Genomic DNA, 24497 nt, shown 5'->3' with positions numbered 1-24497 from the left:
CAGTGGGTTCACCATTTGTTCTTTCTGTCCCTTTTAAATGCTTCAATTTCTTGCAAAATGCAGTCACAGCTGCATCCTTTGCCCCTCAAAGCCAACACCCCTCTGTGGCAATCTTCCTCAGTCAAAATCTCTAGTGTAACAATAATGTTCCCTTTAACAACTTAACTTCTTCAGCACCAAAGTTATCCACATTGATGGGTACTGCTTTGCCTCTGTCCTTCTCTTACATGTGTACAAGACTACATGTTACCAAACAACATGTACAGGTTCAGGGGGAATTGGCCACCATCCGTAAACAGCTGGAAGCTGTGTTGGCCGTGGCCAACTGGCTCCAGGCTGTTGCCCTGGGCTGCGGTAACAATGGGACACCCGAGGCAAGCACTTTGGCACCTCTGGAACCTATTGCATTGTCTGGGATCTCTGATGCCACTGCGCCCTCAGATTCGCATGTCCCTGCCTGTCGTCACTTGCCTGACGGTGACTGGTGAACTGTAGTGGGGTCACGAATCCCTGGGCAGAAGGGGAAAGTTGATGCTGGCCACAGGACTGTACCCTTACACTTCCATAACAGGTTTGAGGTGCTGCCCACTGCTGAAAATACTTCTGAGCCAGCAGTGGCCGGTCTTCCTGAGAGGTCCACACAAGTGCAGAGGGTGGGATTACTCGTCATTGGGAGCTCCAATGTTAGGCAGATGATGGAGCCCCTTAGGGATATGGCAACTAAGGATCGGAAGAAAGCCAATGTGCACTCTGTGTGCATAGCAGGAAGAGTCATCCAAGATGTGGAAAGGGTCCTTCCAGATGCCATGAAGGGTACAGGGTGCAGCCAACTGCAGGTGGTGGCTCATGTCAGCACTAATGACATGTGTCGCTATGGATTGGAAGAGATTCTCTCTGCTCTCCAGCGGCTATCTGAGTTGGTGAAGACTGTCAGTCTTGCTAGCCAGATGAAGGCAGAGCTCACAATTTGCAGCATCATCGACAGGACCGATTGCGGAACTTTGGTACAGAGCCAAGTGGAGGGTCTGAATCAGAGGCTCAGATGGTTCTGCGACTGTGTAGGCTGCAGATTCCTCAACTTGCGCCATAGGGTGGTGGCATTTTGAGTTCCGCTAAATAGGTCAGGTGTCCACTACACACAGGAGGCGGCTACACGGGTACCTGGGGCTGTGTGGCATGGACTGGGCGGTTTTTTAGGTTAGACAGTCTTGGGAAAGATCAAAAAGGGCTCCAGTCTCAAAGGGTACAGGGCAAAGAAACGACAAGGATCGACCAAGCAACAGTCAGTATTGTAGTTGTAAATTGTCGTTGCTGTGTTGGAAAAGTACCAGAGCTTCAAGCACTGATACAAAGCACTGAAGCTGAAGCTGAAACCTTTATAGGAACAGAAAGCTGGCTAAAGCCAGAGATAAATTCTGCTGAAATTTTTACAGAGTCGCAAACTGTGTTCAGAAATGATACATTAAATAAAGTAGGTGGTGGTGTGTTTGTGCCTGTTGGTAGTTGTTTATCTTGTAGTGAAGTTGAAATAGATAGTTTCTGCGAATTACTATGGGTAGAGGTTATACTCAACAGCCGTACCAAAATAATAATTGGCACCTTCTATCGAACCCCAACTCAGATGATATAATATCTGAATGCTTCAAAGAACACTTGAATCTTATTACAAATAAGTACCCCAGTCATACAGTTATAATTGGTGCAGGCTTCAATCTACACTTGATTTGTTGGTGGAAATACATGTTCACAGCTGGTGGTAGACAGAAAACATCTTCCAAAATTGTACTAAATGCTTTCTCTGAGAATTACTTTGAACAATTAGTTCATGAGCCCACACGAATTGTAAATGGTTGCGAAAACACACTTGACCTCTTAGCCACAAATAATCCTGATCTAACAGAGAGCGTCATGATGGAAACAGGGATTAGTGAACACAAGGTCATTGTGGCAAGGCTCAAACCATATCAACCAAAACCACTAAAAATAAATGCAAAATATATCTATTTAAAACAGCAGATAACAATTCGGTTGATGCCTTCCTAAGAGAGAGTCTCCATTCCTTCCAAGCTAATTATGTTAAGTGCAGACCAGATATGGCTCAAATTCAAAGATATAGTATCAGCAGCAGTAGATAGATTCATACCGCATAAGTTAATAAGAGATGGGACTGATCCACCATGGTACACAAAACATGTCAGAACACTGTTGCAGAAGCTACAAAAAAAGCATGCCAAATTCAGAAGAACACAAAATCTCCAAGACTGGCTAAGTTTCACGGAAGCTCAAAATTTAGTGCGGACGTCAATGTGAGATGCTTTTAATAGTTTCTACAATGAAATATTGTCTCAAAATATGTTAGAAAACCCAAAGAGATTCTGGTCATATGTAAAGTACACCAGTGGCAAAAAACAGTCAATACTGTCACTGCGCAATAGCAATGGAAATGTTACCAATGATGGTGCCACTAAAGCAGAGTTACTAAATACAGTTTTCCGTAATTCCTTCACGAAATAAGATGAAGTAAATATTCCAGAATTTGAAACCAGAACAGCTGTTAGCATGAGTGACGTAAATATAGATATCTGAGGTGTTGCAAAACAACTCAAGTCACCTAAGAAAGGCAAGTCTTCCAATCCAGATGGCATACAGTCAGGTTCCTTTCAGAGTATACAGACACAATAGCACCTTTCTTAGCAATCATATACAACTGCTCACTTGACGAAAGGTCTGTTCCTAAAGACTGGAAAGTAGCACAGGTCACATCAATATTCAAGAAAGGAAATACATCTACATCTACATCTACATTTATACTCCGCAAGCCAACCAACGGTGTGTGGCGGAGGGCACTTTACGTGCCACTGTCATTACCTCCCTTTCCTGTTCCAGTCGCGTATGGTTCGCGGGAAGAACGACTGTCTGAAAGCCTCCGTGCGTGCTCTAATCTCTCTAATTTTACATTCGTGATCTCCTCGGGAGGTATAAGTAGGGGGAAGCAATATATTCGATACCTCATCCAGAAACGCACCCTCTTGAAACCTGGCGAGCAATCTACACCGCGATGCAGAGCGCCTCTCTTGCAGAGTCTGCCACTTGAGTTTATTAAACATCTCACAGTTTATGGCATGTATATATAGGAGTAACCCATTGAATTACAGACCCATATCACTGACCTCAATCTGCAGTAGGATTTTGGAGCATATACTGTACTTGAACATTATGAATCACTTTGAAGAAAATGGCTTATTGATATATAACCTACATGGATCCAGAAAATATTGTTCTTGTGCAACACAGCTAGCCCTTTATTCCCATGAAGTAATGAGGTCTGTCAACAAGGGATCTCAGGTCGATTCCATATTCCTAGATTTCCAGAAGGCTTTTTGATACCGTTCCTCACAAGTGACTATTAATCAAATTGCGTGCATATGGAGTATCATCTCAGTTGTGTGACCGGATTCGTGATTTCCTCTCAGAGAGGTCACAGTTCGTAGTGATAGACAGTAAATCATCGAGTAGAACAGAAGTGACATCTGGCATTCCGCAAGGTAGTGTCATAGGCCCTCTGCTGCTCCTGATTTATATAAATGATCTAGGTGATAATCTGGGCAGCCCCCTTAGATTGTTTGCAGATGATGCTGTAATTTACCATCTAGTAAACTCATCAGATGATCAATTCAAATTACAAACTGATCTAGAGAGAATTTCTGCATGGTGCAAAAAGTGACAATCAGCACTAAACAAAGAAAAATGCGAGGTCGTCCACATGGGAACTAAAAGAAATCCGATAAATTTTGGGTATACAATAAATTGCACAAATCTAAGGGCTGTCAATTCGACTAAATACCTAGGAATTACAATTACAAGCAACTTAAATTGGAAAGACCACATTAGATAATGTTGTGGGGAAGGCAAAACAAAGACTGCGCTTTGTTGGCAGAATGCTTAGAAGATGTGACAAACCCACTAAAGAGACAGCCTACATTACACTTGTCTGTCCTCTGCTGGAATATTGCTGCACGGTATGGGATCCTTACCAGGTAAGATTGATGGAGGACATCGAAAAAGTGCAAAGAAGGGCAGCTCATTTCATGTTATCATGCAATAGGGGATGAGAGCGTCACTGATATGATATGCGAGTTGGGGTGGCAGTCACTGAAACAAAGGTGGTTTTCTTTGTGGCGAGATCTATTTATGAAATTTCTATTACCAACTTTCTCTTCTGAATGCAAAAATATTTTGTTGGCACTCACCTACGTAGGGAGAAATGATCATCATAATAAAATAAGAGAAATCAGAGCTCGAACAGAAAGATTTAGGTGTTCCTTTTTCCTATGTGCCATTCGAGAGTGGAGTGGTAGAGAAGTAGTATGAAAATGGTCCGATGAACCCTCTGCCAGGCACTTAGGTATGAATTGCAGAGTAACCATGTAGATGTAGATGTTGATGTGAACAACATGCTGTATCCAATATCTCACTATCCTCCAATGGTTATATTACATGTAACATATCAACTCATAACGCAGGCCCCAAATTCACCTGTAGCAACTTTCCAGTGCCTCCTGACACACAATCATGTAAATCGTGCCTTCATCTCATTGCTTACACTTGATTGTTTCGTACACGAGAAATTCCTTGTGGCAAATCAACATTGACAATAGTTTCCCCTAGCCAGAACATTTTCCCACTAAGTTCCACTATATGTCATCAAAGGTCAATTATGGCATGACATTGATGTAGAAAGTTTAGTCCCAGGATCATGCTATAGCCCTGACTGAAATGAGACAGCACTTCCACACATTGTCTAAACCTGGTTACTTGGAATGAAAAATTCACTCTTACTCACTCTAATGTTCGTATATCACTATCCTCCACCACAGCAAATTGTAACATGGTGGATTCACCTCTTACACTCTCTTGAGGCCACTGACATATGTGTCCCTGTGTCCAACAAAATTTTATATTTCGTGCCATCTATCACACCCATTGTGGCACATTCAACCTCTGCATTTGTTCTTACTGAATGTATTTTTACCAGGAACTTCTGTCAGAGTTCTGGGATTTCCTCTTAAGTTTAATGGACCATTTCTACCACCACTCTTGTATCACTATCAATGACCTACACCTCCCGTACTACCATTCCCATTAAAATGTTGGCCATCTCTGTTATCTCCATGACTCTTTCTTCGCTGGTAGCACTGCCTCTTTATATGTCCTGTGTCTCCGCAATTAAAACATTATACATCCGATTTCAATTCAATTTATTACTTGTAACATGTAATATTAAATGCGTGTGTGTATTCAACTAAGAATAAAGTTTAAAAAAAAATTTTTTTTTCATTGTAAATCATGATAAATTCAAGTTATAAGGGCATTTTTGGTTAATCCACTGCTTGACTCGCTTTTTAAAAGTATCCCCTGTCGATATCTTAACTTCATTTGGAAGCAAGTTATTAAAAACAGCTCCTTTGAGATAGGGGCTTTTTGCTATTAAAATTAATCTTCTGTTACCCATATGAGAATCTTTTCTATGCCTTGTTTCACAGTTGTGAGTATTCATGTTTCTTTTTGTGATCTTAGTGTCTTCTTTCACTACTATTATAGTTTCTAGTATATACATGCCATAAACTGTGAGAATATAGTGTCTAATGAATAGGGGTTTGCAAGAAGTCCCTGGTTTTACTTTTGCTATAATCCTCAAGGCTCACTTCTGCATTATGGAACTCATATTAGTTTGGCATGTCGCACCCCACAGTACTATTCCATAAGACAAGAAAGGATATGCTAACCCATAATATACAGTCCTTAGGCTTTTAGAATTGAGATATGGTGATAATCTTCTTAATACATATAGAATGGGAGTTATATTTTTTTACAGACATAATCAGCTTGCTGCTTCCGTGGAAGTTGATCATCTATGCATAAACACAAGAATTTACAATCTGTACAGGTTTCTGGTAGATTTTCGTCAATCACAGTTTTTTGTCTGTTTGGACCGCTTAGTTTAAAATGAATAATATTAGTTTTTTTATGTTTACTTTTAGATTCTCTCTTTCAAAGTGAACTCTTGCCTTTTCAATAAAGTTATATATTTGTTCAACTAGGCTGGGCTCATCGCCTGCATAGCAGACACCAGATGTATCATCTGCATACATAATGATCAGTTGCTTATGGTCAAGGGACCTTGGGAAATCATTTGCGTACTGGGTAGCATATGAATAAGAGTCGACCTAAAATAGAGCCCTGAAGAACACCAAAATTTATATTTCTTATACAAGACCTTCTCCTCTCCAGTATTTCTCCATTAGAGTACATAATCTCCATGCATTGTTGTCTAGCCTTTAAATATGTTTATAGCAATTGCATGAGTTTTCCAGTGACACCACTCTTCGCAATTTTTGATAAGAGTGTGTCAAAATGTACTCTATCAAGAGCCCTTGAGAGGTCCAGGAATACTCCTGCTGCTTGGGATTTATCATTTATTTTTTCAAGTACATTATGGACAAATTGTACTGCTGTTGACATGGTACTTCGACCTCTTCTGAAACCATGCTGGAAATCACTTAATATGTCAGCATTGTTGTAATGTTCCAAGATTTTTTTAAATATTGTTTTCTCTATCAGTTTGCTGAAAGTTGAGATTAGGGCAATGGGTCTATAGTTCTGTACATGCTTTATTTCCCCCTTTTTGTGTATTGATTTCACTATTTTTTTATTTTTTTATTTATTTATTTGGTCCTGTTAATTACATATTATACAGCCAGTGTACAAGTAATATAGGACAGACAGTTTCAACTTGTCAGGGAATATACCATCTTCGAGAACACAGTTTATTAGATGACCTAGTGGTTTCATTAGTTCATGTTTATATTTCTTCAATAGATATGGAAAAATTTCATCTAATCCTGCTGATTTTTTGTTTCTGAGGTTATCAGTATGCTGCAGAATGTCATATGTGCTTACTGCGGGTAGTGTACTGCAATTCTGTTTGTTACAGGACTCAAATGAGTGCTGTATATCCTGTTTCATAGATACATCATTTTAAACAGTATCTATGCAGGAATTATTAAAAATATTGCTGACGAGAAGAGGACCAGAGATATCTTTGTTATTCACAGATAATTGTACATTATTAATTTTAGTTTCTGTTTCATTGTTTCTGAAACAGCAAATCTTTGAAACATTATCTGAAACTCATATCTGTTGGATGATTCTTTCTGATTATAGTCTCCTGACTTCTTTGTGGTACTTGTATTTGTACTGCTTGTGGAGTGTTTTATGTAACTCTGAGTTAGTCTGTGTAAGTTATACATGTTTTCCATTTTTTCTTTCAGATCTTTTGTTTTAAAATCTAATGGTACAGGTTTTTATTTTAAAGGTTGATTTTTCTGGATACTCACTTTTTTAATGGCATGGTTCTATTTAAGTGTTCAGTCATAATTTCTGTGAACATGTTCCATTTACTGTTGACCCCAATGGTTGTCACAATTGATTCCCATGATTCCTGGCTTAAACTGTGTCTTAGTGTAGCAATGTTGTTTGCAGATAATATTCACCTGTGCTTGTACATTTTTCTTGGTTTGAATTTGGTATTACATTTTAGCACTAGTGTTTGGCCTAAATGATCTGAGAGGTGACTATATATTACATAAGTTGACATGATGTGGTCATAATTTGTGATAACATGACCCATTGAACTACTATGTGTGTTAGCTATTCTGGTGGGTACTAGTCCAAGAAGATCTTTAGCCCCATAAGACAGGATAAAATCTGTAAAACATTTGCTTTCCTGACCATCATGTTCAGATCTCCCAGTATGAATAGATTTACACTTCTACAGCCTGACATTAATTTACTTAAAACTCCATCAAGTGATTTCAGAAAAGCATCAAAGTTTCCACAGAGGGATCTATATACACCTATAACACAGAAAGGACCAGTGCAAAATGTGATTTTAAGAATTTCAATTTCAAAATCTTCATCAACATGGAAATTGTTCCCCCATAGCACTTTTTCTGTGGTGGTTAAGAACTTACATTTTCTTGATTATGTGGCAACACCACCACCTTTATTGTGTCTTCTGCAGTAGAATGTAGCCAGGTTGTAGCCTTCTAATTTGTAATATTGAATGTTGTTCACTATTTTCTGGTGTTCTGTAATTATTACTACATGTGAAGATAGTCCTGTGACAAATGATTTACAAGCATCTCTTTTGTTTCCTAAACCCTGTACATTATAATGAAAAAATTTCTTCATATTAACAGTGCTAACCTAATCCCTTCATGGAGGTCTTTAGGTGACCCTGTGTACATCTTGGTGGCAAAACTCTCAGAAAAGCATTAAGTGTGTCTTGCTTGGTCTCCTGCAGCACCACTTTGTTCACCTCCTAATTCTGTGACAATTCACAGGTGTGAACATTCAAAACCCTAATCCCAGTGATGAATTCAGGGGGTAGCCCGGCGGAGAAAGCCCCCCCCCCCCCCCCTCCCTCTCCCGGAAATTGGAAATTCCCCCCCGAGAAATTCATATCTATAGTTGTGGTGAAACATAAAAATTATCACCTGGTCTGTTAACTTGTACCATTGTGACAAAATTTAAACTACGCCAGCTGCTGCTGCTAACGAAGTTTGGAGTCAACTATGGAGAAGTTGTGATGACATGCAGTTTTTACAAGCAAAATGAATGTGTAACACAATAGGTAGCGGCTGGGTCCCTATAGTTTGGTTTCGTTACTGATCGGTTTGGTTTGGAACACTTAGCGTCAGTTGTCCTGTTTTTATTATTATTATTGTTATTATTATTCTTTCTTTTCTCAGACGTTATGTCTGGTCAAAAATGGAAAGTGACGCGGACCTTGATCAAGCGTGACTTCCTTTTAACTGTACGGTATATGTTACATTGCATTTAGGAACTTTCCCGTAATTGAACATGTATCAATAATTACAGATTTCTGTAATTGTATATATAAGTTTGGATGTAGCTGTATTGCGTTGATGTACTGGTGGATATTGTGTGGTATGACTCCTGTAGATGATTGTATAATTGGTATAATGTCAACTTTATCCTGATGCCACATGTCCTTGACTTCCTCAGCCAGTTGTATGTATTTTTCAATTTTTTCTCCTGTTTTCTTCTGTATATTTGTTGTATTGGGTATGGATATTTCGATTAGTTGTGTTAATTTCTTCTTTTTATTGGTGAGTATGATGTCAGGTTTGTTATGTGGTGTTGTTTTATCTGTTATAATGGTTCTGTTCCAGTATAATTTGTATTCATTATTCTCCAGTACATTTTGTGGTGCATACTTGTATGTGGGAACGTGTTGTTTTATAAGTTTATGTTGTAAGGCAAGCTGTTGATGTATTAGTTTTTCCTACATTGTCATGTCTTCTGGGGTATTCTGTATTTGGTAGTATTGTACATCTGCTTGTGATGTGATCTACTGTTTCTATTTGTTGTTTGCAAAGTCTGCATTTATCTGTTGTGGTATTGGGATCTTTAATAATATGCTTGCTGTAATATCTGGTGTTTATTGTTTGATCCTGTATTGCAATCATGAATCCTTCCATCTCACTGTATATATTGTCTTTTCTTAGCCATGTGTTGGATGCGTCTTGATCGATGTGTGGCTGTGTTAGATGATACGGGTGCTTGCCATGTAGTGTTTTCTTTTTCCAATTTACTTTCTTCGTATCTGTTGATGTTATGTGATCTAAATGGTTGTAGAAGTGGTTATGAAATTGCAGTGGTGTAGCTGATGTATTTATGTGAGTGATTGCTTTGTGTATTTTGCTGATTTCTGCTCATTCTAGAAAGAATTTTCTTAAATTGTTTACCTGTCCATAATGTAGGTTTTTTATGTCGATAAATCCCCTTCCTCCTTCCTTTCTGCTTAATGTGAATCTTTCTGTTGCTGAATGTATGTGATGTATTCTATATTTGTCGCATTGTGATCGTGTAAGTGTATTGAGTGCTTCTAGGTCTGTGTTACTCCATTTCACTACTCCATATGAGTAGGTCAATAATGGTATAGCGTAAGTATTTATAGCTTTTGTCTTGTTTCTTGCTGTCAATTCTGTTTTTAGTATTTTTGTTAGTCTTCATCTATATTTTTCTTTTAGTTCTTCTTTAATATTAGTAATATCTATTCCTATTTTTTGTCTGTATCCTAGATATTTATAGGCATCTGTTTGTTCCATCGCTTCTATGCAGTCGCTGTGGTTATCCAATATGTAATCTTCTCGTTTAGTGTGTTTTCCCTTGACTATGCTATTTTTCTTACATTTGTCTGTTCCAAAAGCCATATTTATATCATTGCTGAATATTTCTGTTATCTTTAGTAATTGGTTGAGTTGTTGATTTGTTGCTGCCAGAAGTTTTAGATCATCCATGTATAGCAAATGTGTGATTTTGTGTGGGTATGTTCCAGTAATATTGTATCCATAATTTGTATTATTGAGCATGTTGGATAGTGGGTTCAGAGCAAGACAGAACCAGAAAGGACTTAATGAGTCTCCTTGGTATATTTCACGCTTAATCTGTATTGGCTGTGATGTGATATTATTTGAATTTGTTTGGATATTAAGTGTGGTTTTCCAATTTTTCATTACTATGTTTAGAAACTATCAATTTAGGATCTACTTTGTATATTTCCAATATTTGTAGTGACCATGAGTGGGGTACACTATCAAAAGCTTTTTGGTAATCAATGTATGTGTAGTATAGCGCCCTTTGTTTAGTTTTAGCTTGATGTGTCACCTCTGCATCTATTGTCAGTTGCTCTTTACATCCTCGTGCTCCTTTGCAACAGCCTTTTTGTTCTTCATTTATAATTTTGTTCTGTGTTGTATGTGTCATTAATTCCTGTGTAATGACTGAAGTTAATATTTTGTATATTGTTGGTACGCATGTTATGGGGCAATATTTACCTGTGTTTGCTGTGTCTGCTTGATCCTTAGGTTTCAGATAAGTTATTCCATGTGTAAATGTGTATGGGTCTGCAATGTAACTGTTAAACAATTTAGTTAGATGTGAATGTGTTGAGGCAGAACTTCTTTAGCCAGAAATTTGCTATTTTATCTTTTCCAGGGGCTTTCCAATTGTGAGTAGAATTAATTGCTCGGGTGACTTCATGTTGCAAAATTATCACTTCAGGCATTTGTGGTATCATCTTGTATGTGTCTATTTCTGCTTGTATCCACCGTGCATGCCTGTTATGTTGTACCGGGTTTGGCCATATATTGCTCCAGAAGTGTTCCATGTCTGTCATGTTTGGTGGATTGTCTATTTTAATGTGTGTGTTATCTATTGTCTGGTAAAATTTCTTTTGGTTTGTGTTGAATGTTTGGTTTTGTTTCCTTCTATTTTCACTTTTTTTGTCATTTGGCCAATGCTTGTAATTTCTGCTTCTTTTCATCTAATTGCTCTATTGCTTCTTGTTGTGAGATTTTACCTAACCTTTTTCGTTTTTTTTCTGACATTTCATTTCTTATAAATTGTGTTAGCTGTCCGATGTCTTTTCTCAGTTTTTCTATTCTGATCTGTAGCCTGTGTTGCCATGCTGGTTTTGTGGGTTTCTTCTGTGTGTTGGTTTGTTCTGATCTCTGCCTAGTGTGTATATTTAGTGTAGTGAGTGCTCCTATATAAACCAGTAGTTGTAACTCTTCCATAGTTGTATTTTCACTTATTTTGTTGTGTATGATTGTGTTGATAGCTGTTATTGTTGTTTCGACTTGTGGGTTATTTGGTGGTCTATGCAAGAATGGTCTAATGCCTGTATTTGTGTCTTTGTATTCTATATATGTTAGCTGAAATTTTTCTTCTATATCTAACATGTGTGTCACTTCGTGTTTTATTTGTGCTTGTTCTGGTGGCTGTCTTAAGATGTCATTTTCCTCTGATTGTTTAATTGATGCGTGGTGTTCTTTGTTTGTTTGCTATGGGATGTTTCAGACCATTACTGTATTTTCTTCTTCTTCTGATTGCACATTATTTTGTTTCAGTATTTGTTGTACTTGTTGTTTGATGTTTTCTAATTCTGACTGGGGTATCCTGTTATTTTTGATTATTACACGGATCTGATCAGCTAGTCGTTGTTCTGTTAAAAATTTTAATTCTGGGTATCTGGTAATAAATGTTGTGTATACTTGTGAGCTGTATCCAGTTGTGTTGGTTCCTAAGTTTGTTGCTTGTAAATAACAGAACATGAGGTCTCGGTTAACTTCATCTGACCATCTCATCCTCTGTCACTGTTTTCCTTCTAGAGTGGTTGCAGGAAGCATGTCCTGCAAAACATCTCTATTTGGATTTAAATCATTTTCCATGTGGCTAGCAGTGTCGTTACCATTGTGGACGGGCATAGGGTTCAAGCGTCGTCCCCGACCATGACAGCGCTTGTCTGAGGCTTCATTAGTTCTATCCTGAACCAACTAATCACACTAAAAGGGGGGTTAGCACTATTAGTGGTTTGTTCTTTTCGTCGCCTTTTACGACTGGCGGAACATACCGGAGGCTTATTCTTATTATTATTATTGCCAACACCAACAAATTAGCAGTTGCTGTATAATAAGTGTGCGTTAAAGCTAAGCGTTGCAAGGTGTGTTGGCAACGCCGACTGTCTTCCCTCACCACACCTGCAATCAGCCTAAAGTGTAAGCTAATCCCTTAGCTACACACCCCACCCTCACTGTGAACTTTATTCTTATCTGCCACTCGTATCTATACTTTATTTGCCCTTAGAATAAACCTGATCTCGCAAAACACGTCCCTGGATATTGCTACGGAATTGGAAGTAGCATCTGACATTATAATAGATTGTTTCAGTTTTTTATTGCATTACTGGGAATATTTCCAAGATTTAATAGCCATATAAATTTTTCCTAATCGATGAGTCCAAAGCTCAAACCAAATATTTGTGTACACTTGACAATGATTTTCGCAGCGTCAGTGGGGATACACAATTATTGCCTAGAGAAGTGGTACATTCCACCATGAGTGGGACATTTGGCAATTCTGCTCTACAAGTATAATCTAAGTTTTCATTGTTGTATAAAAACTCAATGCATTGTTGAAACTGTTGTAAGGCTGTAACAGTCAGTTGACAGGTTACTATGGAAATGTGATGTGATCATGTAGTGTACTATATGCAGTCTTTATCGATTTATAACATAAAAAGAAGTGTTAGTGCTGAAATACAATGTTGAAACAACAAACTTTAATTTTTTTTCTTTTCTAATAAAAGACAGTGTATTGCAAAAGACAAAGACGAGTGTGAGGCTACTGAAAGAAGTGCTAGTGATTGTGATGATAAATTGCATAGGTCTACCAAGTCTTCAGTTTCCCTTCCACAGTTTTCAAACAATAAATGTTCTATTTCTCGCCCATCCGTAAATTGCAGTTCTAAACAAAATATTGAACGCGAGATTAAGTATCAGCAAAAATTGGAGTGTAAGTACAATTGGTTGTACTTTGACCACAAGCGAGGTGGGACTTTCTGCAAACTGTGTGAAATGCATTTAAAAAACAATATCAAAGCTCTACAGAAAACATTTCTGTACCTTTCACTAAATTTAGAAAAGCTACCGGAAGCACGGGAAAACTAGAAAAGCACGCCAACTCAGAAAAACATGCAAGAGCCGTTGCACTTGAAAATTGTAGATTACAGGGATTAAACACTCCAATTCATACACACATATTTAAACAAAATGAAAATGAAAAAGCTTTAAACCGTCAAGCATTGTCATCATTAATTCGAAGTCTGTATTTCCTTAGTGTCTGGCCCCGGTAGCTGAGTGGTCAGTGCGACAGTATGTCAATCCTAAGGGCCTCGGTTTGATTCCCGGCTGGGTCAGAGATTTTCTCCGCTGAGGGACTGGGTGTTGTGTTGTCCTTATCATCATCATTTCATCCCCATCGATGCACAAGTCGCCGACGTGGTGTCAAATCAAAAGACTTGCACCTGGCGAATGGTCTACCTGACAGGAGGCCCTAGTCACACGACATTTATTTTATTTATTTCCTTAGTAAGGAAGAAATATCCCACACAACAAAATATGAGCCTCTAATTCGTAAGGTAGTACTGAAAAGCGACATTACCCTTGAAAAGTGGTTAAAATTTCAGAACAAAAGATCCACATATCTTAGTAAGTATATTGCATCAGAATTGTTGACTTGTTTGGGAAAGTCTTGAGACTTTCAAGATGAAACACTTCTCTATGACAAATATTTTTCATTAATGGCAGACGAATCTACAAATGTTTCCAACCAAAGTGAACTGTCTTTAGTAGTTTGATATGTTGCTCCGTCTCCATCGTTTGAAGTGAAGGAAAGGTTTTTGTGTCTCATTGAGTTGAAAAGCACTTCAGCTGAATCCATATATACAGCAATTGATACTGAACTAAATAAAAGAAAACTTTCTTATGACAGATTATTATATTGTTCTTTCGACGGTGCTGCGAATTTTAGTGATTCTATCTCAGGAGTCCACGCTCGGTTGTCAGAGAGGAAGGGCCATAAGCTGCCATACATTCACTGTAGAGCACATGTTTTGTCAACTGCTTCCACCAACTCTAGGAATAAACACCCCATTATAAAATCACATTACATGTTGTTAAAAACATTTATAAACTTTTTCATGGTTCTTCCAAACGAGAAAATGTTTTGCATGAAATTCAGTGTGCTTTAGAGCAACCTGTTTTAAAAATACCCAAAGCTGTTGACATCTGATGGTTAAGTACCTATCGCACAGTTCATGCTATTTTCCTAACCTACAAGTCCATTATAATGGCATGTGAAGATATACACAAGGACGGTGTGGATTTAACAAGTTTAGCTGGAGTAATCTTGTTAGAAATGATGAATTCCAATTTCATTGTAGGTTTAGTGATTTTAGACGATACGTTAAATGCAGTCTCAAACTTATGTAAAGTTTTGCAGAGACAAGCACTTAAAATTTTGCAAATCCCTCTACTTGTTTCTGGAGTCTGGAACATTTAAGACACATCGACTGTGTTGGTGACTGCGATGGACATAGTGCAGAAAATGAAACTCTTAATAAAATTAAAAAACTGCAGGAGGACGCAACATAAGTTAAAAGTGTGCTAGTCACGAATGAAGAGGAGCAGATTCAAGCTACGAAAAGCACAAGGAAAATTGTTAAAAGTATGATTGATGAAACTGAGCAACAGTTTGTTGAGAAGGCAATAAAAGTGATAGAACTAAGTGCATATTTTGAAAGTTTTAAAAAATTTCTAGTGTTTAGTGATAATGATTGTAAAGAACTGTGCTTGATTTTGGGACTTACAAATGTCAACACTGTTATTGCAGACTTGCATTCGTTTAGGTACATTGTTAGTAATAAATTAGACGATACGTCTTCTGATGTTGCTTCATCCATTCTGAGAGTCGACATCGGCTACGAAGCACTTCGGACACTCGCTGAATCTGTACTGTGCATTTCCATTTTGACTTGCAGAATGGAAAGGTCATTTAGTACAATGAACAGAGTGATGACAAAATTAAGGAATAGGATGGGTCAGGAAATGCTCCAAGCTTGTGTGAAGATTTCAACTGAAGGGGACGAGGAGCCAACAGAAAGTTTTATTGATGACGTCATCAAGAGATATGCTGTAAAAAAGCCTCAACATATTAGTTTGATGTAAATGTGAGTTTTTTTGCATGCAATAAAATTATTTTATTATTTAATATAACTAACTTAGGCTTAGCCTAACAGCTTAGTACTTAACCTACATATTATTTAATTATATATTAGCTATTCATGAAAAATTTTAAATATTAATAACACTGCTACATCTTTAGAACGATATCACTTAAATTTTAAGCCTATAACTTTGTCCTCCCTCCCCCCCCTCCCCGTCAAGCTAAATATCCCCCCTGGCTGTATTCATCACTGCCTAATCCTATTCCCAAAGTCCTCCACTACCTCATTATGCTTCCTAGACACCACAACCCACCAGTCACGGGGTGGGGTGATTGGGGGGTGGGGGAGGGGGGGGGGACATGCAGTTTATGCTCCCTGTACCATTGTTCCAACCCTTGCCTTAGTTGATCAAAAGTCTCTGCATTGTGAAATGCTTCTGTGTACCTTATGAACAACTTCAATTACTTTATCAAATGCAACCATGCAATCTGCAATAACTGTTTATTTGACCAATCCACTATGCTAGCCAATGACTGGAGATCTTCTACAAACACTAACACATACTCAGACACCCTACCAGAGAAAGGAGCAACCAGGTTAGCAATAGCCAGATCTCCTAGTGTCTGAGACCTCATCAATCCTTCTGTGTCTACTTCCCCAGATTCATGGATCCCAAGGATGGCGTGGCCACAGCAGCCGCCAGAGGGTATCATCACGACACCACGGGACGACCCCATGGAGATGGAGCCTTCATCTCCTCTGCCTCCGCTCATCATACCGATGGAGCTGGACCCACCCACACCGCAGCAGCCGACACCTTCCTCATCTGGTTATTGGCTTGCACAGGTGGACATGAATCCTTGTGGTCATTTTCCGGGTGATATTTCCACCAGAACAAAGGCAGGATGGCGGGGTAGGACCAAAAACTTGATGCCCCCTGTAGCCACAGCTTCGGCTCCAGTGCAGTGTATTTTCGACAACACATGGAACACATACGGCAATGACAAATTAGACTTTACAGGAGGAGAAATATTCATAGTGACAAGCAGAAACATTAGGTCCGGAGTGGTCAAAAATAAATCCAACTGCAAACTAACATGAACAAGATTAACAAGGGGCAGTTATTTCAGAGAAACAATAATTGACCAGATTCAGACACATTGGTCATACAGTCATTCAAAGACAAGCTAAACTCAGTATCATGGAAATGCCGTGAGCACGCAGCAGCAGCAGCAACAGGAGTAGTCGTAGTAATAGGTGATGAGTTTAATGAGCCCAGTATCAACTGGGAAGACTGCACACACAGTATTCATGGTAAGGATAAATAAAGAAAGGAAGGAAGGATGGAAGGAATACTGGGTTTAATGTCCCATTGACATCAAGATCATTAGAGATGGAGTGTAACTCGGATTGTGTCAAGGATGGGGAAGCAAATTGGTCATGCCCTTTCAAAAGAACCATCCTAGCATTTTCCTGGAGCAGTTTGGGGAAATCATGGGAAACCTAAATCTGGGTGGCTGGACGCAGGTTTGAACTCTCATCCTCCCAAATGCCAGTCCAGTGTGCTAGCCGCTGCACTACCTCACTCAGCGGTAAGGACAAAAAGAAATGCTAAAATACTGAATACATTGTCTCTGATAAGTGTCTTCACCAACTTGTGCAGCAACCAACACATGTAAGAAATATTTCAGCTGTCCTGGCTACTAACAGGCCCAATATTTTTGAGCGTCACTTGTGAAAGAAGGATTAGCCACCATGGTGCTATTACTGATATCATGGTCACCAAAGGCAAAATGTCATCAGGAAATTGTTTCTGTTTGGTCAAACAGAAAATTACTAACAAATTACTTACAGGACTAATTGAGAACATTTAAGTAGGCCAGATGTGAAAGCTGCTAACTGAGTGATAAACGAAACTGAGTTAATCATGAAAAACTCATCCCATCCAAACTATTAAAGTTAAAGATCTCATTACTTTTGAAAAATAAGTAAAATAATAATTAATTACTTGAAAATAATGGCTGAAATCTGCAGTTATTTTTTATAAGTTAATATCTCAAGAGAAATATTGACTTAGTGGTTTTTGCACTCGATTTATGCAGTTAGCTGGTTTTGCAAATGTACTGATCCAACTATGAAACAAACATTTAGTTGCAAAATCTGCTATTCAATGGTGTGTTAGGAATGACAGAAGGATGGTATTTAATTATTGCAAATTTAAACACAATACATTTTATTTCAAAGAGAAGTTGGGAAGCTCTACAAAATTGTCATATAAAAATATAAAAGTTACATTATTTTACATTGAAAAACTAACTTATTTAATGACAAAAATAGAACAAAATGAATGTTCAACATTAGGTTTTTTCAAAAAAATACACCATCATGCTTTCAATTCACAAGGTACAAAATAAAATGTGCTTTAAATAGCATCTTAGTAAAACACTAAAAAAAATTTTAAAAATGAAAAAATTGGACAAAGTTGCAACAAAAAATTCTAGAAAATGAAATTGACTGTATCAACCTCAACACTGTCCATCAACTCACAATTGCTTCTGGTTTCTTCCTCATCCTAAGGGTTGGCAGTGGCAGGAGCAACTCTAGGAGTGCCTTCCTGCTCATCAAACACCTCAGTGTAGAATTTGAGTTTGTCGCCGGTCGCCCAGTTTTCACCTAAGTTGAGCTCTAAAAGATTTTTAACGTCTCTGGCTCCTCAACATTCTACACCTGCTGTGATTGGTGTTGGGTCATTTCCTTTGCTGATATTTCTTCCCCTCTTCAGGATGCTCTTCCCCTCTCCAGCTTCAAAATTGTAGAAGGGCTTTTCACAAATTAGACAAATCTTCTTGTTTTTGCTTTCTGTGAACATGATTTTTTTGGCTTTCTTAGTCTGGAAATGTCAGTTACCAGTAACATTCACTAAGCTTTCTGTGTATTCTTTCCAGAACATGCATTTTGTCCTAGACATACTATCGTTGCGAATTTCTCAATGTGATGTGTGTATACAGACAGGATGTTATCAAAAACCCTATCAGGTGGGATGAATGAGTGGTCAACTATCGTGAACCACAGGTCTGTTTCTTCTAGATTGTTGCAAGCTTTGAGAAGAAACAAGTGACGTACCATGCTAATCATCATCTGGGATTTTATTCTGATCCCACATCCATTGGAAAACAATCAAAGTTTTTTCCCTCCTTCAAAGTTTAAGTGAGTTAATCTGTGGTGAGCCATTGATACTTTTTTATTTTATCCTTTGGCATATTCATGTCCCAACCAAATGTATGAAAACACCATACTAGTATTCTGGGGTGCCTCTGAGGAGCCCTGGCAGACTCTAAAATTGTAAAGGTACATTTGACAGGAATAATAGGCCACTTGGTCTGGCATCTTTTGTAATACTACATTCTTTTGACAGTTGTAGTTGAGAGTTGTTTCACCCTCATTATTTTCCTTCAGCTTTGTGTATAACATGCCACCTCTCATTTTGTAGACTTTGTGCTAGGTTTGTAGGTTCTCCACTTCAGCTCTTTCTTTTTCCGCTTCAATATGATTTTCCAGCAATGAGCATGTCGAGCAAGTATCAACATATGGAGCACCAAAGCCAGAATAGAAATCTCATCAAAAAATATTTGACAGTGTTTTCAGGGTTCTCTTCATGTTACATGGGCCACATATTCATTATACTGAGTTCACTACTGAAATAGTTTCTTTGGGTGTTGGTTCGTCATGAGTAGTGACGTTCTAAGGAGATGAACTTCTTAGTGTTATTTTTCACTTTATCTTTTCCCATTTCATACAACTTCGTTCTTCTGTCACCTCCTCTCTTCTCAGGGGGAACCGTATCATGCTCTAAAGTTTTATGGCACAGCCTGGTAACACTATCTTTCCTAATTTGTAAAACTGACAAAAAAGCTGCTTTGCAAACAACAACATTTTTGATCCCCTCACCCATCTTTTTTGGTAAAGAAAAATGGGTAGCAACAGTTTGTTTCCTTTTTTCATCCTCACCGGATCTTCTTTTAGGTGGCGAGAAAAGGGGGGAGGAAGGGGGGAAACTACATCACGAGTCTTGAAAATTAGGTAGAGCTCTGCACATGAAGATAAAACAAAAGGGACAGTAAGCACAACAACCTAAGTTAAAAAAATCATGTGGTATATATATATATATATGTGTCTATGACATACAGAGTGTCTGTATGTGTGGATGGATATGTGCGTGTGTACGAGTGTATACCTGTCCTTTTTTCCCCCTAAGGTAAGTCTTTCCGCTCCCGGGATTGTAATGACTCCTTACCCTCTCCCTTAAAACCCACTTCCTTTCGTCTTCCCCTCTCCTTCCCTCTTTCCTGATGAGGCAACAGTTTGTTGCGAAAGCTTGAATTTTGTGTGTATGTTTGTGTTTGTTTGTGTGTCTATCGACCTGCCAGCGCTTATGTTCGGTAAGTCACCTCATCTTTGTTTTTATATATAATTTTTCCCACGTGGAATGTTTCCTTCCATTTTATATATATATATATATATATATATATATATATATATATATATATATATATATATATATATAAAACGTGATAAAACATCACTAGTAGAAAATTTCATTTTTTACTACCAACACCCTGTCCCCCATTGGTTGCTTAAATTCCTCCCCAATGAATAATGCCCGCAAAACTGAAACTGGGAGCAATCTGGCAACAGTGTAACTTCTTGCTGTTCCCTGCGATATCTACTGCATTAAACACAAATTTTCTTTAGTTTTGCTATGCATTACACTCCTACTCAGTTTTGCAGAGATTGTCCATTAAATTCTTCATACTATGCCACTGTGTAGAGCAGAGCATAGGTTGTACCACAAATTTGTTGAGGTAATGTCATAACAATCACAGCCAACACAGTTTTCATTGCATAACATTGCTTTGATAATACTTTTCATTTTCTTACCTTTCTGTTTAGGAAACATTTTTCTTCCACTTATCAGGATACCACTTCCTTTTTGGGGAGGGACTGTCACCCTTGGTCTCATTCTGGTCATTTACAACTACTACAACGGGTTCGACTTCTTGCAGAATTTCAATAACTCTCACTTCATTTGTACCATCTTCTGCATCTAAACCATCCACAAAATCATGCATTTTCTTCAAAACACTCATGCAAATATGTCAGCAAACACCCTTCTGATCAGCTGAACTGTGCTTACCGGCATATATTTCAACAATGCATTAGCAGCGAGAGCTTCATTGTTGCATACATGTTTGCTACAGAGTAATCAACCTAACCCTGAATAAGAAAAATATCTCTTCTGATCATAAAAAAACTGAAAGGTAGCTCTGAATGTCTATATTGGTAAGTCTGGTGTCAGATGGCATGCTTTGCATCTGGACATGGCACAGCGACTGCCATGCCTTGCAAATGTTGGACATTCAGTGGGCTTTGCACCTGTAGACAATGTGTAGTTAGCAGCTTCTGCACCTAAAAAAGATTTTCTACAGCCATTTTCAGCAGTTTATAGTGGGTTTTGCACCCTGAAGCCTATTCCATCATGTAGGGACTGAAAAAATCTATATGGCAGTGTGCCCAGCTCAAAATCAACAAAAAATCCATTTAACAGCTTTTGCACCTGGGGTAGTTTAGAGCTGACAAATGTAGAATATAACTGTCTAGTAGGATTTCCTTGCTGAACAATAGAATGTGCAACTACAGTGCAGTTATGTTTGAAATAATTCCTTGTAACATATTTAAAAAATGGGCTCTTTCAGTTGCATGGCCGTAGGCTGTGGTACTTCGTAACATTCAATCCTGTGATTGACCTTACTTTGAGATCACTGAGGCATGCCAGCCAGTAACTTTGAAGTATTTTTAAAATTACATAAGGTGTGTCATTCTCCAAACTCCATTTACAAATGGAACAGGAAAGGAGGGGTACAATAGTGGTATCAAAAATACCTTCCACTACATTCTAAAGGTGACTTGTGAAGTATAGATGTACATACAGAATTTGGTAATCAACGTGAGACAGTGGTAGACAACCAGCTGAAGAGCTTCCACTCCTCCACCTGCCCCCCCCCCCCCCCCCACACACACACAAACACACTGTTTGAAGTCAAATATTGAAGAATGCATTTGTGCCAATTTGTTGGTCCACCTCAGTGATTTGAACTCTTGAACTCCCTGCCTGTCAGCTCTTAGCGCACTGTGTTGGGGGTGCCACTTAATGCTGGCACTGGAGAGCTGCAGAATGCAGACCAGAGTGAGGGAGAGTGCTTGGCCTGCTTGCAGAGAGGGTAGTTCTGGCTGGGCCTGTGTTTATATGTAGTGGTCGTATGTGTTGTGAGCTTTGATTTCAGATTCAAACAGAGACCTACTGCTGTGGCTTGGACTATTCTCTGATTTTTGGTAGTTTTGATAGCTTGTTGCTGAATTGTGTCTACTCTGTAGTGAGTATCCCATTACTACAAACTGTGATCAGCCTAGGTAGTTTTGATAGCTCATTGCAGAACTTGTGCCTGCTCTATTGTGGGTGATCCATTATTATAAGTGTGTTTGTCAAAGTCGTGTGGTTGCTGGTAGCTTGATATTACGGGTTGTCTTCAGGCAACATGGTTTTGGTTTGTGACACCAAACAGTGTGGAGTTTACTGGAAGCACTGGCCACTGATATTTAGGCGATGTTTGTTGCTGCATGGTGCACATAAGATGTGAGATCATCGTATGTTGAGGTCGTTGGGCACACTTTTGATCACACCATTGGTTATTGGTAGATGTGCTTAGTTTGTTGGTTCAAGGCGTTTGAAGTTGATCATGGAAACTTTACATAGTTTTGTGTGTTGGTAGTGTGCACTCCCGAGCAATGATGACAAGGTTGAGAAACTGAATTCTGCTTCTGCATGAGTGTTTCCTCATTAATCCATTATTACTTGTTAGGAGACATTTGTTCGCTGTGTGTGTAAAATGCTGGTGGAATCCATGAGTTATGATTTTTGGTTTAGTACCTCATTCTGTCTGTTGTATTTTTGAGTTTGCTCATATTGAATTACAGTCGGAAAGGGGTTGCCTTGCCATCCTTGTAACTGAAGGACACTATTCGGCCAGACAAAAGACAGTCAAATGATGGCAAGTGAAGTCGGTTACCGAAAGGACAGAGTACGTAAGTCTGCTCCTGTTATTATTTTAAATGGTTGGTTCATTGATGTTGCAAAATATTGGCAGTTGATTCTGAGTGTGTCATGTAAGTATAAGTTGTCTGTGAGTGAAACTTGCTTAGTTGTATTGGCTGATAACTTGAGCTGTTATGGTACAGAATCAGAGTGGGTTTCCAGAGACAATGTCAGTGGTATTAATTGCTTTATCTTGTATTACTTGAATGGTTTTGAAAGCACATACTGTCCAGATGCCTAGAGGTCCTGTTGTTGCAATCTGTGCTGTGGTGACTTTGTGTTTCCGTATGAATGACTGAGGAAAGCAAGGCTTAGTTACCTCCGTTCACTTTAGGGCACAGAAGGGTTTTTCGGTACTCAACCATAACTGCACAAGTGGAACATTGCAGTTGAGTGCTGTTATTTGTATGTTCTGCTAGTGCATGATAATGGTGTTCACTGCCTTGTCCAGCGTGTCTCTTGGTGATTAGCAGTCAGTGATTAATTACGCTTGCTTCCCTGTATATAAGCAAGCTATCACTAATAGTGCAGTTTAACTTGTGTTAACTGAGCTAGTACCTGACTAGTGATAGGGGGCTAAAATCTGCCAAGTATTAAGATATAAACTAAGTTATTGCCAGTGCCAGTAGAAAAAAGGTTTGATCACTCTAGTTGAAAATTATAAGAACTGAGTGAACTTAATGCCTTGCTTTAAGTGGTATTATAGTTACTGAGACTATGTAGTTGTAAGAGAGCTCTAGGTCGGCAGTAGTGTTTTTTTTATTTTTATCTGCCTTAAAAACCGTGTGTGTGTGTGTGTGTGTGTGTGTGTGAGAGAGAGAGAGAGAGAGAGAGAGAGAGAGAGAGAGAGAGCCCTATAATATTAAGCATCTTGGAGTTCCAGAGTTTGCTTGACACATTGTTTACTCATTCCATTTTTAAGTCTGGTTATGTTACAGTTGCATGGCTGTATTGCTTTAAAGAGGTAGATATGATGGCTAGACGCCAAATTGATTAGTTATTCTGGTTTCTGTTACAGATCAAGGGTCTGCCACCAGTTTCTTCACCCATGGGGATCCTCATAAAACGCACTGTTGCAGTCATCGACAGTGTTTGCTACAGCAGTGAGGAGCAATGGTGTCTGTTGTTTGGTCTCCTTAATCAGCACACCACTGTGCCTACACGCAAGGCTCGGAGTTCTGTGGAATTGGAATTTCAAGAGCATAAATATAATGGAGCAAGATAAATAAAAGAAATCTGAATCAACATGACTTGTTGTTGTTGTTGTGGTCTTCAGTCCTGAGACTGGTTTGATGCAGCTCTCCATGCTACTCTATCCTGTGCAAGCTTTTTCATCTCCCAGTACCTACTGCAACCTACATCCTTCTGAATCTGCTTAGTGTATTCATCTCTTGGTCTCCCTCTACGATTTTTACCCTCCACGCTGCCCTCCAATACTAAATTGGTGATCCCTTGATGCCTCAGAACATGTCCTACCAACCGATCCCTTCTTCTGGTCAAGTTGTGCCACAAACTTCTCTTCTCCCCAATCCTATTCAATACTTCCTCATTAGTTATGTGATCTACCCATCTAATCTTTAGCATTCTTCTGTAGCACCACATTTCGAAAGCTTCTATTCTCTTCTTGTCCAAACTATTTATCGTCCATGTTTCACTTCCATACATGGCTACACTCCATACGAATACTTTCAG

At 38.7% G+C, this 24497-nt stretch overlaps 1 protein-coding gene across 1 annotated transcript in view; it reads left to right on the top strand.

The window, feature by feature from the left end:
- The window catches only part of LOC126471614 (uncharacterized), a 75742-nt gene extending 51700 nt beyond the window's left edge, over positions 1-24042 (top strand). The window contains exons 2-3 of the mRNA XM_050099854.1: positions 16317-16501; positions 23824-24042. Of these exons, the coding sequence (XP_049955811.1) occupies positions 16334-16501; positions 23824-24030 (375 nt within the window). The 5' untranslated portion in view covers positions 16317-16333 and the 3' untranslated portion in view covers positions 24031-24042. The remainder of the gene's footprint in view (positions 1-16316; positions 16502-23823) is intronic.
- The last annotated feature ends 455 nt before the right edge of the window (positions 24043-24497 follow it).

Source organism: Schistocerca serialis, chromosome 3 (genome assembly GCF_023864345.2).
Source record: "Schistocerca serialis cubense isolate TAMUIC-IGC-003099 chromosome 3, iqSchSeri2.2, whole genome shotgun sequence".
NCBI classification, from domain to species: Eukaryota; Metazoa; Arthropoda; class Insecta; order Orthoptera; family Acrididae; genus Schistocerca; species Schistocerca serialis.
This window is presented reverse-complemented; position numbering and strand designations above follow the sequence as displayed.